At 37.1% G+C, this 14,305-nt stretch overlaps 1 protein-coding gene across 7 annotated transcripts in view; it reads right to left on the bottom strand.

Moving 5' to 3' along the window:
- Window positions 1-686: 686 nt before the first annotated feature.
- The window catches only part of PRDM5 (PR/SET domain 5), a 148,760-nt gene continuing 135,141 nt past the window's right edge, over window positions 687-14,305 (bottom strand). For all 7 annotated transcript variants that reach the window (XM_043513335.1, XM_043513337.1, XM_043513338.1 and 4 more), the window contains one exon: window positions 687-4,930. In XM_043513335.1, coding sequence (XP_043369270.1) covers window positions 4,766-4,930 — 165 coding nt within the window. In that variant the 3' untranslated portion in view covers window positions 687-4,765. The remainder of the gene's footprint in view (window positions 4,931-14,305) is intronic.

The raw sequence follows: 14,305 nt of genomic DNA on the forward strand, positions 1-14,305 counted from the left end.
CTCGAGAACCCCCTTCTAAAAATGAATATTTCCAGGGATTTTCTCCTTTACCCGAGTATAAATTATAAAAGCAGTGATCTTGGAAATGTACAATTTGTTTTTATGACATGCTTATTTACATACTAATTATTATTTATCATTACAGTATTTTTATTACATTATGAAAACGGCAACACTCTTCCAAGATTTTACTTCCGTAGCTTGTATCACATCACTTTGAAAAAGCTGTTATAAGACAAGGCTCCTATGTTTCATCAAGGAGTATCAGATGTGAAACAGCATGACGGTATTTAAGAAGCCAACTCAAAGAGTTCCTCCTACACAAGCATTCAGGTCTCAAACAGTCCAGGCAAACACCACATGTTACAACAAAGCTTAAAGTTGTTCTTCATAATAATTTTAAAAACAATACTAGCTGCCTATTTAATTTTAAAAACAGCAAAAAATATCCACCTCCCTTTCCATTTCTTACAAGGAGTCTTTTAGTTTAAATCTCCTCAGTGTGATAGATATGCTTGCTTTGATCTGCTTGGCTCTTGGAAGTCCAGGGGCTCCTGGCTGCAGGCCCAGTGCTGTCCGGGGTCCCTAGGGACAGCTCTGTCCGCCATTAGGAAATTTTTCCCCCCCGAGAACCCCCTGTAACATTTTACGAACCCGTTTGGGAACCACTGATCTAGTCTGACCTCCTGTATAACACAGGTCACAGAACTTCCCCAAAATAATTCCTTTAGAACCCAATTACAAATACATTTTGAGACCTATCAGCTAGACAGTTTTTAATCCATTTAATGTGTGCCAAGTTAACTTTGTGTCATTCTAGTTTGTTTAATCAAATTATTGTGTAGTACCAAGTCAAATGCCTTAGAGAAGTCTGTTACATCGAAACTATTACTTTTATCAACCAAACTTCTAATCTCATTTAAAAAAAAAGGAACAGCTTAATTTGAAGGATCTATTTTCCATAAACCCATATTGACTGGCATTAATTATATTACCGTCCTTTAATTCTTTATTAATCAAGTCCCCATATTAACTACTCCATTAATTTGGCTGGGATAGATGTCAAACTGACAGGCCTAAAATGACCTGAGTCACTGCATTTACTCTCTTTAAATATTGGCACAACATGGGCTTTCTTCTTCTGGAACTCCCCTAGTGTTCCAAGACTTTTTGAAAGTCAAGTTCTTCAAAAACTCTTGGATGTATATTAGCCACAGCTGCTGATTTAAAAATGTCTAACTGTAATAGTTGCTGTTGTAACTCAGGATGATGTTAAGTTGGAATTGAGAGTGTGTTATCATATGATACGACTATCATCTGTTTTTTCCCCAAACACAGAACAGAAATATTTTTTGTATATTTCTACCTTTTCTGCATTATTATTGATAATTCTTCCATTTTCATCTAGTAATAGACCAATACCATTGTTAGGATTCTTTTTGTTCCTAATATACTTAAACTCCTGAAGTTCCAGATGGGCATGATTACAAGATTCAGCTCTGAGGTAGGTTACAGCCTGCTGAAACTTCAGCATCACTTTCTGCAGCTCCTGCTTATGTTTTCCCTGAAGGTGTGAGTCTTCCAAATATTGACCATGACCATCCCAGCTAATGAGAGAACTTGTCAAACGCACAGCTGCAACTATCAGTTACAGTACATACACATATAATTGAACTTTTGCTGCTATTTATTCAGTAGTGCTTTGACACAATATAAAATTAATAAAAATTAATTATTTTTCCCGTTCATGCATTATCTGTGAGCAGATGATCACATTTGAGAAAAATCACTATTCAAAATTGTTCACCAAATTATTGGTAGAAATGATTACTAAATTGAAAAGTGTTCCATGGGGTTTTGAAAAGGGATACATTTTCATTTGAAAATGAAATAAAAAAAAATCAATTTTAAAATTTTTTTTTTCATGTTTGTTTCCTCCCACCCCTTCCTTTCCTCCTGTTCATATTTTGTCACTAAAAAGTGAGAAAATGAAAGAGGCAGAGAAAGGTAGCAGGGGAAAGAAATCAAATCTCACCCAAATTAATTTTTATTTTATTTTTGCCAATAAGAGGAATTAAAAAAAACAACAGCAAAAAAACCCAAAACACTGTTCACTTATTGGCTGAATGTAACTTTTGGTATCAGATTTCTGGTACTAATAACAGCAGCAAGTTAATTTTAAATCATCTGTTTCTGCAAATATCCTTGCCAGTAAACTCCTTCACGAGAACTTTCCCGATAGAGTAAACATATATTCAACTTAGTCTTTTGCAGTATTTGTCTCACACACCTGTAATATATATAATTAAATTGTAAGTCTTCAGAGTTTCATAAGATTCTTAGACACCAAACTATGCATAAAGAAATCTACATTTAGAAGTTTCACAAAGGTAGTTGAGATTCCAAACTAACAAAACATTCCCAATTATTCTCCTCTTCCCAAATGTACAGATTCCTACTCAATAAAATAAGATTCAATATGTATTTCAAAAATCAAACTGAATGCAATAAAATGAACCAACCATTGTTGAATAACGAATTAAAAAAATGAAACACATACTTTGCGCCTAAAACATGACTGAGAGAAACTGTTATAAAATATAGGAAAATAAGTTGTATTTTAATTAAAATTAAATATCATAGGTTATAATGTATCAAATATAAAATGACAACATATGAATGTGATAAATTCTCCTCAGTTACAGTATTGTCAAATCTGATTAATTCAATGGTGCTACACTGGATTTACATTAGTGTAACTGAGAGTGGCCCATGCATTATAATTACATGTTCTATGTGTGACATCATATCCATTGGCTTTTACTATTGTGTCTATTCTATTTTTATAAGCAAGTTTTTGGATGACAGACTTTAGTGTCATCCAGATAGAGCAGAGAGGGTCCCTTGTGACCTGGCTGGTCACATGGTGCCTAAACAAAAGGCCATTGGAGTATAGGGAAAAACTCATTGATTTCAATGGGTTTTGGGTCTAGCCCAAAGTGATGGTGCTTCCTCCTTATTTCCAGCTCATTAAGTGCATTAAAAGACAAGTAAGTACATTAAAAATCTCTCTTATAAAATGTCACCATGTAAACAATTGCCACAGTTGCCCCACAGTATTATAGAACTTTAATGGGAAGGGAGGTGCTCCAAAAATAGTCTTGTAATAAAATATGGTGAAGACTATGGAAATGTGGGCCTCCCCCTGAAATAGTCTTTTCTTCAGAACACACTTATTAGTGATATGCTTTCTTTTGAGTTCCAATAGGAACCCATGTTGTGTTCTGTTCACATTTGTGAAAATTAATAATGTTACTGATAACTATACATTTTCTCTTCAGTTTTGAAAATTGACTGTAGGCTATCCCGTGGAATAGGATCCAAAATAAAAGATTAATAGAGAAAGAAAAGATGATGCTTCTGGCCCCCTCATTTCCTTCCAGAATGGAAACAGCAGTTGAAATTCACTGTCCCAGAATATGTGTTTGTTCCAGAATATGAGTTTTACCATTGACTTCAGTGGGGCCAGGATTTCACCTTCTATTTCCTCTTGCTCATCCATTCAGTGTCTGTCTGGTCACTTGCAGTCCAGGAGGAAGTTTACAACATTTCCCATCAGCAACTGAGATAAGCTTTTAGCAGGAGCAAGGTGTATAGTTACAAATTATTCTTAACAGAATTGGTCCACATAAACTAAAATGAATGTGAACACAGAGGCAGAGCCCTAATGTTTAACTGTGAAGACTACTGAGGAATTATATAGGACCTCAAATGCAATCTACTGCTAGAGTTATGCTTTTCATGGTCTCATTAGGTAAAAATGAGCTCTTTGTTATACAGTAGCATACATGGATAGCATATGAGAATTCTTTTTAAGAACTGTAGAATACAAATCTTAATCAACATCTGGGAGAATTTGAATGTTACCCAGTTGTACGCAATATTTGTTTCCTGGTGCTCGTTAACAGTTTTATGAAAACCAAAGCCATTTAAGGGGGATAATCAGGGCAGCTGATTTCCACAGGATAAAACCTCAGGGAACAGCATTTTCCCAAGTAAATTGAATACACATTTTTTGCCTTAACCAGACAATTGTATCTGCAGAAGCCAGATTTTTTTTCCCTCCTGGCCCTGCCAGTTACAACTGTGGGCATTAATATGGTTTTTAAACCTAATCGTTCGCAGCCTTTGCTCTTGACTTGTCTCACACAATGGCAACTAGAAGTTACATCTTTCTTGCTGATTAAGTGCGTGAGAGTCAAGACTCCTGCAGTTTCTGTACCATACATTAAATTGATCTTGAGATGCCACAAAGTTAGTCAATTTTATCTAATGATTAAAGGCACTAAAAGTACGAAAAAACTATGTTCTAATAAAGTGCAGTATTAATATCTGAATAAAATTTGTTTGGATCACTGATCAGTCAGGATGAAAGTGAATTTATCCAACTGCCTTTCCTGTGCTCCAGAAGCTTTAGATACACTGATCTATGCCCAAAATTTCAGGATAACACCATCAAGATCTAAGGTACCAAGGCTGCAAATAAAATTTCTTAACTTGTAAGTTTTTTATCTTCAAACAGTGTTTTACTTGATTAAAAAAAACTCTAGTAACAAACACAAAGCAAAACGGAAAAAAGATTGTGAACACATTACAGTTATTTTTCCTGACTCTGCTCAGTCATCAGGTGAGAAGTCTGGAGTTTGTACATGTACAAATGGAACACTCTGGAACACTAGAGACACTTTTCTTGCATAAGCCATGGTTAGCTGTCAGTTTCTCCATGGACATTTTCCATGTGCACTTTGAGGTAGTCATTTCTTGTAAACTTCTTGTGGCAAAGCTGGCATTCAGCCATTGGACGATTGGGGTTGTGAGTCAGCTTGTGTCGGATCAACATTTTCTTCAGGCTGAAGGATAAATCACAAACCTAAAGCAGAGAAAACAAGACAAAAATCAATACATTTTCAAAAAACTTGAAAGTTTTATTTTAAATCAATGCTAGGAACTCATATATCATTGCATTATGTATTTGCAAAACTGAAAACATGAGCTAAGATTTTGAAAGATAAACTCCTAACTTTAAGTTATATTGCTCTGTTTCTAGTATCTTTCAGAGTAGCAGCCGTGTTAGTCTGTATTCGCAAAAAGAAAAGGAATGCATCCGATGAAGTGAGCTGTAGCTCACGAAAGCTTATGCTCAAATAAATTTGTTAGTCTCTAAGGTGCCACAAGTACTCCTTTTCTTTTTTCTAGTATCTTTGTTTTCTTAGGTTAACAGTTGGCAACATGGGCATTTAAAAAAAATCAAAACACACCACACTGTTGGAAGCACTGAGGAACTTGTTACTTTGTTCATATGCATAGTCATATTGAAGTCAGTGGCTTCCAAGTTCTTCAAAAGAATTGCATTGAAGCTGGCAGGACTGTTCATATGGGTGAAGTACTCACATGTGTACATATTTGCGAAATTAGGCCTTAAATTTATGTCTTGCATATTGTGAATTCATAGACCAAGCCCAATCTAATAACTAAACAAAAAAGTTAGTTGACAAATTTAGCTTTTCTGCACATTGACTGTCAGATTGCAGTTTCTTCCAAATTATTTATTTGCCTTCACTCAATGAATTTTAAACTCTTTGTAAAGCTCGTGCAATGTATTCACTTGTCATTTGAAATAAGAACTGTGTTAGTCATGATTGGTCATATTAGTCACATGATCCTATTTCTATTCCTTCCCCTCAACCCTGCACAGCTTCTACAGAGTGGCTCTGTACCCGTTCCATGGTTTGGAAAAAGTGCAAAGGATTTCTCCTTCCTGCCTCCCTGTATATCTGCCCATCTTCCTCCCCAGCTATTTGGGTTTGGCACTGGGAGCTGGATTTGAACCTAAAAATATACTAATAGGGAATAATCCACTAAGTAGCCTATTGCTCATTCAATGTTACCTTAACTTAGGTTCTGATTCTGTAACCCAGTCTCATATTGAGTAGTAGTATACAAGTAAGTGCATTAATGTCTCTGCAACTAGTCAAGAAAAAATACTCCTAAATGTAAGTTTACAGGATCTTTCCCATAGTCAGCAAACGAGAAAAACCTCACCGTATGCCCTGACTGTGTTTGCTTGCCCAGAATTAAACTATAATGATTGATTAAACGCTTTTCATAGCACTTTGGAACCAAATTAGAATTATTGTAGGCATATCAAGAGGCAAGGTGGATGAAGAGCACTGAATTGTCAATGTATGTACTTTAAAAAAGGACTTTCACTGTTGGGAAACATGAAACAAAAGAACATTTGTACAGAAAGAAAATTGTTTTGTCAGCAATTTCTGTATTCTTCGTGCTACTGTTGTGAATGTCTGTCAGAAGAAGATTGTTCTCCCTCATGAAATAGCTTCGTGTGCATGAACGTGGAGTAGAATCACAATGCTGTGCTTATATTAGTGAAGAGGAACAGTAACATGCAGAACAAAATGAAGGTGGCCACAAACAGAAAGCTCCCTATATATTTCTGTTCAAGGGACACTGTCAGTTTAAAACACACACACACTGGGGGTCTGAACCTTACTGATGCATTTGGGCATGATCATAGAAATATTAAAATTATAATAGGAATAATAAATTCTCTATTGTATAGTTTTAAGAGTAATGTCTATAGAATCATATCTATACTTATTAAACTTCAGAGGACTTTTACATACAGATGAAGTGAAAGGAGGAAAATAGAATTTAACAGGGGGAGTGAAAGAACAAAGGGAATGGTGGTAGCTATTTAAAGAATGGAAATAGAGAAAAGGAAAGTTAACTGGCAATAAAATAGACAAAGACTGAGGAAATAGGTTTCAGAGTAGCAGCCGTGTTAGTCTGTATTCTCAAAAAGAAAAGGAGTACTTGTGGCACCTTAGAGACTAACAAATTTATTAGAGCATAAGCTTTCGTGAGCTACAGCTCACTTCATCGGATGCATTATGCATAATGCATCCGATGAAGTGAGCTGTAGCTCACGAAAGCTTATGCTCTAATAAATTTGTTAGTCTCTAAGGTGCCACAAGTACTCCTTTTCTTACTGAGGAAATAGTATCAGACAGAGGAGAAAATGAATGAATTAATGCAAAGCAGAGAAACAGAGACATGGTAAATTTTTATTTTAATAATTTCATAGAAAGTTGTTGCAAAAACATTGTGCTAAAATACATAGAGAGATATTCCAGGCCTTGATCTCAGAGTAATGGTGGCCTAGAGTACACTTGCTATGCCCTGGTACAAAAATGTCTTTCATAGACAAGGTCTTAAAGTAAGCTCCCAATATTATTATTTATATTGTAGTAGCTGGGGGTGTCGGGGAGGACGACATCAGGGCATCAGTCATTATGCACTCCAAGTAGATGTTGAACAGTGTGGGTGAAAGAAGGCAGCCTTGCTGGACTCCAAAAGTGGTGCGAAACCAATTTCCTATTACACCATTGACGAGAACTGCACTGCTGGCCTTGGCATACAGTTGTTTAATGGTAAAAATAAGCTTATGACCAACAGTGTACTACTTCATGGATGCCCAGAGAGCTTCGTGCCACACTCTGTCAAATAACTTCTTGAAGTCAACAAAGATGTGGTAGATGTCCTGCTGGTGTTGTAGTACTTCTCACATAGAACACGAAGGTTGAAAATCTGTTCTGGGGTACTTCTTCCAGCATGAAAGCCAGCCTGTTCTTCAGCAATGATATTCTCCACTTGAAAGTCATATTGAACAGATTGAAGCCACAACATCACTTTGCTGGGATGGCTAATTAAGCTTATGGCCTGGTAATTTTGACACAATTGCAGGTTGCCTTTCTTTGGCAGAGAGATGATTAGCGACTGTGTCCATGGGGATCTTGTTGCATATCTTGCTGAGTACATCTATTTCTGTTTCTCCTCCGAAATTCATCAGTTTGGCTGGGATGTTGTCAATACCTGTAGCCTTTTCATTCTTGATTGATTTCACAGCTGTCTCCACTTCTTCACATAGTTTTGGAAAGTCATCCTCCTTTGTTGAATCTGGACTGTCTAAGACACTAGTATCTCCATTTTTCTGGTGTCTGCATAATGACTGATGCCCTAGAAGATTACATATGCACAGTCAGCATTGGGGGGCAAACAGTATCAAATCTTCAGTTCGCTGAGGACATTGATGGCCTGGCAGGCAGCAAAGATGACCTTGCAAACGTTGTGAAACAATTGGATGAAACCTCTGCAAAATATGGCATGGAAATCAGTGCAGAGAAAACCAAGCTGATGACAAACAAATGTGATGGGATCAGCTCATGTGTCAGTGGACAAGAGCTGGAGACAGTGAAACCGTTCATGTATTTGCGGGCAATCACCACTGATGAAGAATCCAAGGCAATAATTTGGGCAAGAACTATACAAACAACAGCAGCAGTGGCAAAGCGAAAGCCAATTTGGAGGAATAAGAACATCTCCCTCGAATCCAAACTGACACTGCTGCATGCATTGATCATCTCCATTTTTCTGTATGCATGCAAGACATGGACCCTTACAGCAGAACTTGAATGGAAAATACAGGTAATAGAGATGAGATGCTTCCGTAAAATCCTGGGCATCTCCTACTTCGACCACGTCACTAATGAAGAGGTCTGCAACATCATCACCCAATGTGCGGGGTCATATGAAGACCTCCTGACGACCCTGAAGAAGCACAAGTTGAAGTGGTACAGCCATATAACAAGATCATCTGGCCTATCTAAGATCATCCTCCAAGGGACAGTACAGGGGAAGAGAAGAAGAAGAGATCGATTGAAAACATAAAAAAGTGGACAGGAATTGATTCTGTGGAGACTCAAGCACTGACACACAATTGTCAGGGGTGGAGACAATTGGTTTATTGCTCATCAGTGATGGTGCCCCAATGACCAATGCAGTTATGGGATGATGATGAGCCGGGGGGTGGGGTGTTCCACCATGCTAGGCTTTATGCCACCAGTTTGTATCTAAGATGAATTGTTAAATTCTGTCGACACCATTTTAAGGGGTATCGATTTTGCATACCCATTTTCAGAAATTATTCTTCTGTATGTAGGATAGCTGAATAGTTGTTTTGAAAGATTGCAGGTATATTTTCACCTACTGACTTTCATCTTGGTACACTGGTATTTGTGTATGGATTTCTTAGGCAGTAACTTTTTTTTTTAAAGCAAGTATGTCCTTGTGATGATTGAAAAGTTAAACTTGTTGCACTCTTGTAACAACAGCTGCAGTCCAGGGATCACAGACATCCACCTTTCCCACAGGAAAGGAGTGTCTTATAAGTATGGGACCTTGGTAGTGGAATTCACCAGCAAGAGAGGTGGAGTTTTAAAGCTGTAGTTGTGCTAATTAGTGCTGGTGCTGCATTTCAAATGGTGCGGCTCCCTTCAAACTCAATAAAACTAAATCTGAGCAGTCCAGTACGTTTATCTACATAGGTTATTCTGACCTGGAATGTAACTGCTTTATGCCAATTAAGGAAAAATCATAGGACAGTCAGAGAAAAGAGCAATAGTCAAAGGCAATATTTTTTATCCAAAATAACTTTTTTTTCCAAACAAAAAGAACAGTACATATGCTGTTGCACTGGGGCAGCGTTAAACACATGAGATGACGTAACAGTGCTGACTTCTGAATAGCAAATGTGGTGATCAAGCAATTATCTTTTACCCCAGGCAACAGGAGAACCTTATGACCTTCTGAATATAAAAGTTACTTATACAGACCATTGCTCTGGTCTTATGTTGGTGCAGTGGCGTTTGCTGATCTCTTGCTCTCTCCTACACTCCCATACAACCCAGGAAGTAATCTTGTAGCTCTTAAGGCTTGAGTAAAGTTTGTCCAGCTGTGACCATCATGTTCTGCTGAAATGCATGCACATACATAAATCTAAAAATGTCAAATGTAATGGCTATTTTTGTAATAATCATGACAGCCATGAAATCCACATTGTATATGCCCACACAGACATTACATACATACATTTGTATGCACACACAACCTATACACTGTACAATAACCAATGTGAATACCTCCATGAATAGAATGCAGTATGTCAAGTTCACCTTTGAGTAAGTAATTTCTAATGAATCCCCATTATACAGTGATGACAGCTTAACAATAGCAGATTGTCTGCCATAAGAGAAGGATAAACTCCTTACAGACACAGGTTATCCAATGTTAATTCCTCTTGAAATTCAATAATGGCAACATCGCAAAATTCCATAAAAAAATAAGAGTGCATTACCAAGATTAAACCTTAGAATGAGGCCACAAAATGCAGCAGTGTTAAGAATAAGATTAACCAGTCAGAAATATTGCTTTAAACTGCAAATGTAATTCACCCAAAATGAAATGCATCATTTCCTGATTATTACTATGCTTACAGATTGTAAAAATCACATTATGACAACAAAGCTTTCTGACTGATTGAAAAACAATTCTGGAGTAGAAAAGCACCATGGAATGCTGAAGGAAAAGGTTTCTGAACTCTGCTGATAAAGCTGACAATTTAATTACCTAATCCAGCAAAGCACACAAGTACATGCTTAAGTAATAACATCTAGCTCTTTTCATCAGTAGATCTCAAAGTGCTTTACAAAAGAAGCCATTTATATTACCACAGATAGAGACAATGAGGCACAGAGGGGGAAAGATCATTCAGATGCTCAGTAGCAGAGCTAGGAATTGAATCCATGTCTCCTGAGTCCCAGACCACTGCTTTTTCCACTACGCAACACTGCCTCCCACATAATGCTGAATCAAGGCCTAGAACTCCAGAATAATTCTATATTTTTACATTAAAAAGCTTATAACGGTTGTATAAGGACACATTATTTCATTTTCAGTGGTCATACAATGACAGGATCTAGCATTACGTGTTCCAGGCTTTGCTTCAAGCCCTTAAACCGTTCTAATTATTACCTTTTTGAAAGGAAAAGAGTCCAGACGCTATAACAATCATTACTTGAATACATGATCTTTTCTGTGTAACTGTAAAATTGTTTTAAAGAGTTTGCTTTTATCTCAATTTTGTAATTAACCTGTAACATTGTATTGATTTACAAAGTCCTACTATATATATGCTCAAATGAACCTTCAATCTCATTACAATGATCAACGTTTTTAGTGTGGAGGATGGTGACATCTGATACACAAAGGTATATTTAGGGTCACCTGAAAGAACAGTGTGAAGAGATTGTATCATACTGAAAATAAACCAGGATAGGCAATGCATGCCCTTCTTGCTCCTAGAGAAGCATCTGTTGCCTATAAAAGCAACTATAGTTCATTTGTCTTTTTGATAAAAACCATGCATATTTTCAGAGGACAGATATCACTTAAAACAATCTCAATTCCAGTTTAGTCCACTTTTTTAGCAGATGATATGCTAAGATTTTCACTGTAGTATGTGGGAAGCTGATTTCCACTAATATTAATGAGATCTGTGCAGGATTCAACTTTAAACTGTTATCCTTATGAAGGTGATTAATTAAAACAAAAACTTTGACAATATTTTAGATTAAAGACTAAGCAGATTTCAAAATAAATATAATACACTAATCAAAGGTAGTGCATGGATTACTTTGACTCACTAAAGCTCAATACCATAACATCCATCACATTTGCTCCTAGGGGAGGAGAAAAAAAAAAAAAAAGAGAAAAAAAAAAAAGGAAGAGCGGAAGCTGCTGTTTTTATTTCTGGTTCCAGAAGGCAAAGAATATTTACACCCAAGGAGCATTTTCAAAGGTAAAGGTGCATCAATTATTTCTGTTAGGGGCAAATGAAGCCTTTTCATGAGGCCAATAAAAATGCTTTACTTCAAGAGATGAAACCTGATCTTGTTTAACCCTTTGGCACTAGAGGCATTTCCTGGTGCTAAATGCTAAAGTCATTAGTATTAACAATGGCAAAGCTTGACACATAGAATAAAGAGAGGTTTCAGAGTAGCAGCCGTGTTGGTCTGTATCCGCAAAAAGAAAAGGAGGACTTGTGGCACCTTAGAGACTAACAAATTTATTTGTTGCATCCGATGAAGTGAGCTGTAGCTCACGAAAGCTTATGCTCAAATAAATGTGTTAGTCTCTTAAGTGCCACAAGTCCTCCTCTTCTTTTTGTAGAATAAAGAGGTTATTTAAAAGACACTGAATAGTTATTATGACTGTTCTTGATACCAGGTAAGAAAAATCAGTCATTCATTACAAGACTTTTTTTTCTTCTCTATATGATCACAGAACTGTCACTGAAAGAAACTAAATTTGTCATACCTTAAAAGGATTCTTTACTGGACCGATCACTGCAACTATTGTAGCTCTATTGGACTAACCTCCTAAGTAAGGATTTGCCAGAACTGGCCTTATATAACATCTCTGTCCATCCCTGCATACACAAAATCATAGTATAAAAAGGAATAATGAGCATATGTTACTCTATCCTGGATGCTTTAATTCCTCTAAAACATACATCAAAAATAGGAGTCTAGAGAATAGCAAGAAGTATGATTAGTGACATGGAGAGTCTTCATGAGGACAGACTGAAAAAAAAAAAAGACCATTTAACTCGCAGATAAAGCAGAATAAGAGGGGACATAATAGATGTATATAAAATAATGAATGATGCAGAATAAAATCATGCACTCCTATTAACCCTTTCCTATAACAAAAGGATAACAAGGGGACATAATTAAAAGTGAATGGTAAGACATTTAAAACTGATAAAAGGATTTAAAACAAAAAAACAAAAAACCCACAATGCATAATTAACCTGTGGAACTCATTGACTCAAGATGTCTTTGAGGTCAAGAGCTTAGTAGGATTTTTTTTTAAACCAGCTAATGAGAATATCTACTATGACCTTAGATAGGACTAAAAAAAATTACAAATAATATAAATTTGCATGCTTCAGTGTATAAACCAACCCGTAACTGATGGGAGTCAGGAAGAAACTTCTGTGGGCAGATTATCACTTTTGAGCTTTTTATACCTTCCTTTAATGCCTTCTAGTACCAGAGTCGTGTGAGACAAAAACACTGGACTAGATTAACCAATGCTAGTGTTTGGTTTCTATGTTTGTAACATCTTCAGCTGGGACTCCAAATGGAAGGAAAACTCTCTATCCTCTCTAATTCAGCACGACAGAATTTTTCCATTTTGCTTCTATCACCACATAATACTCCAAAAAGGTTCCACAAATAGATATTTTTAAAGGTGTGTGCAGGCCAAGCATATAATTATGGATGATGACATTAGCCTCAACCATTATAGGAAAATTACACAGACATTGCAAGTTGGCTGAAAAGATTGAGAGGAAGTACAGCAATCTGAAAGCTGTAGAAAGCATCGACAGTGACTCTAAATTAAGGAAGTCCTGTATAAACTGGAGTAGGATTGCTCCAACAGAATATTGTATGAGCCAGTAAGAGGGATTAAATATCTGTAGATGTGTGTACTATTTGAGATGTTGCTGTTAATGCAAATTGTGGTGGCCCAGAAAATATTTTCGTACTCAACATGGACTCACTTCTGTTTCTGTATATTTAATAAGATCATACTACGGTTTCAAATTGGTTAGTGAACACCATGGCTCTTATAATTTGCCCCACAATTCTATAAGGATTTTGGCTTACAGAATAACAGTCTCATTCAGACCAAAATACACAGTCTCTGAGCACACAAACCGCAGCAAGTTCCACATGCTGACTCTGTGCTGGGCCAGTACATACAAGGGGCAAGACCTGACCAAATCAGTGCTAAAAATGGGGGAAATCACCACATCAGGGAGCTGAGGAGTGGCTATGGGTTAAAGCTCATGTAAATGAGCTCCTTATTTCCGGGGTACCACAAATCCTCTCTCCACACAGGGTCTATACATCCCCATGGGAGTTATCCTCACTTTAACCTGAAATAACCCCTATGCATTGCCCAGTCAAGGAGTTTAGGGTGAGAAACTCCCAACACTCAGAGCACAACTTCTATTTAAAGCCCTGTGATCATTGGTGGGGTGCTCTCCTACCCTGACCACTACTGCAGAAGGGGACCTGGAGTTGGAAGTGCTCCTGTTCCTGACTGCTAGCCAGAGATGGTGAAGCCCTCAAACATCTATTACTACTGTGGGAGGGCTTCTTCCCTTTCTCCAACTCATTCACTGCTTGGGGCATGAAGGAGATCTTCAGCTTGATGGGGCCTAACTCATCTATTTTGAGAGTGAGGCTCTGTCCCAAGCACCCATCGGTGTCGAAGTTTATGGAAAGTCAATTTCAGGCATGGTGGTGGAAATCCT

This window comes from Dermochelys coriacea, chromosome 4 (genome assembly GCF_009764565.3).
Source record: "Dermochelys coriacea isolate rDerCor1 chromosome 4, rDerCor1.pri.v4, whole genome shotgun sequence".
Lineage (NCBI taxonomy): Eukaryota > Metazoa > Chordata > Testudines > Dermochelyidae > Dermochelys > Dermochelys coriacea.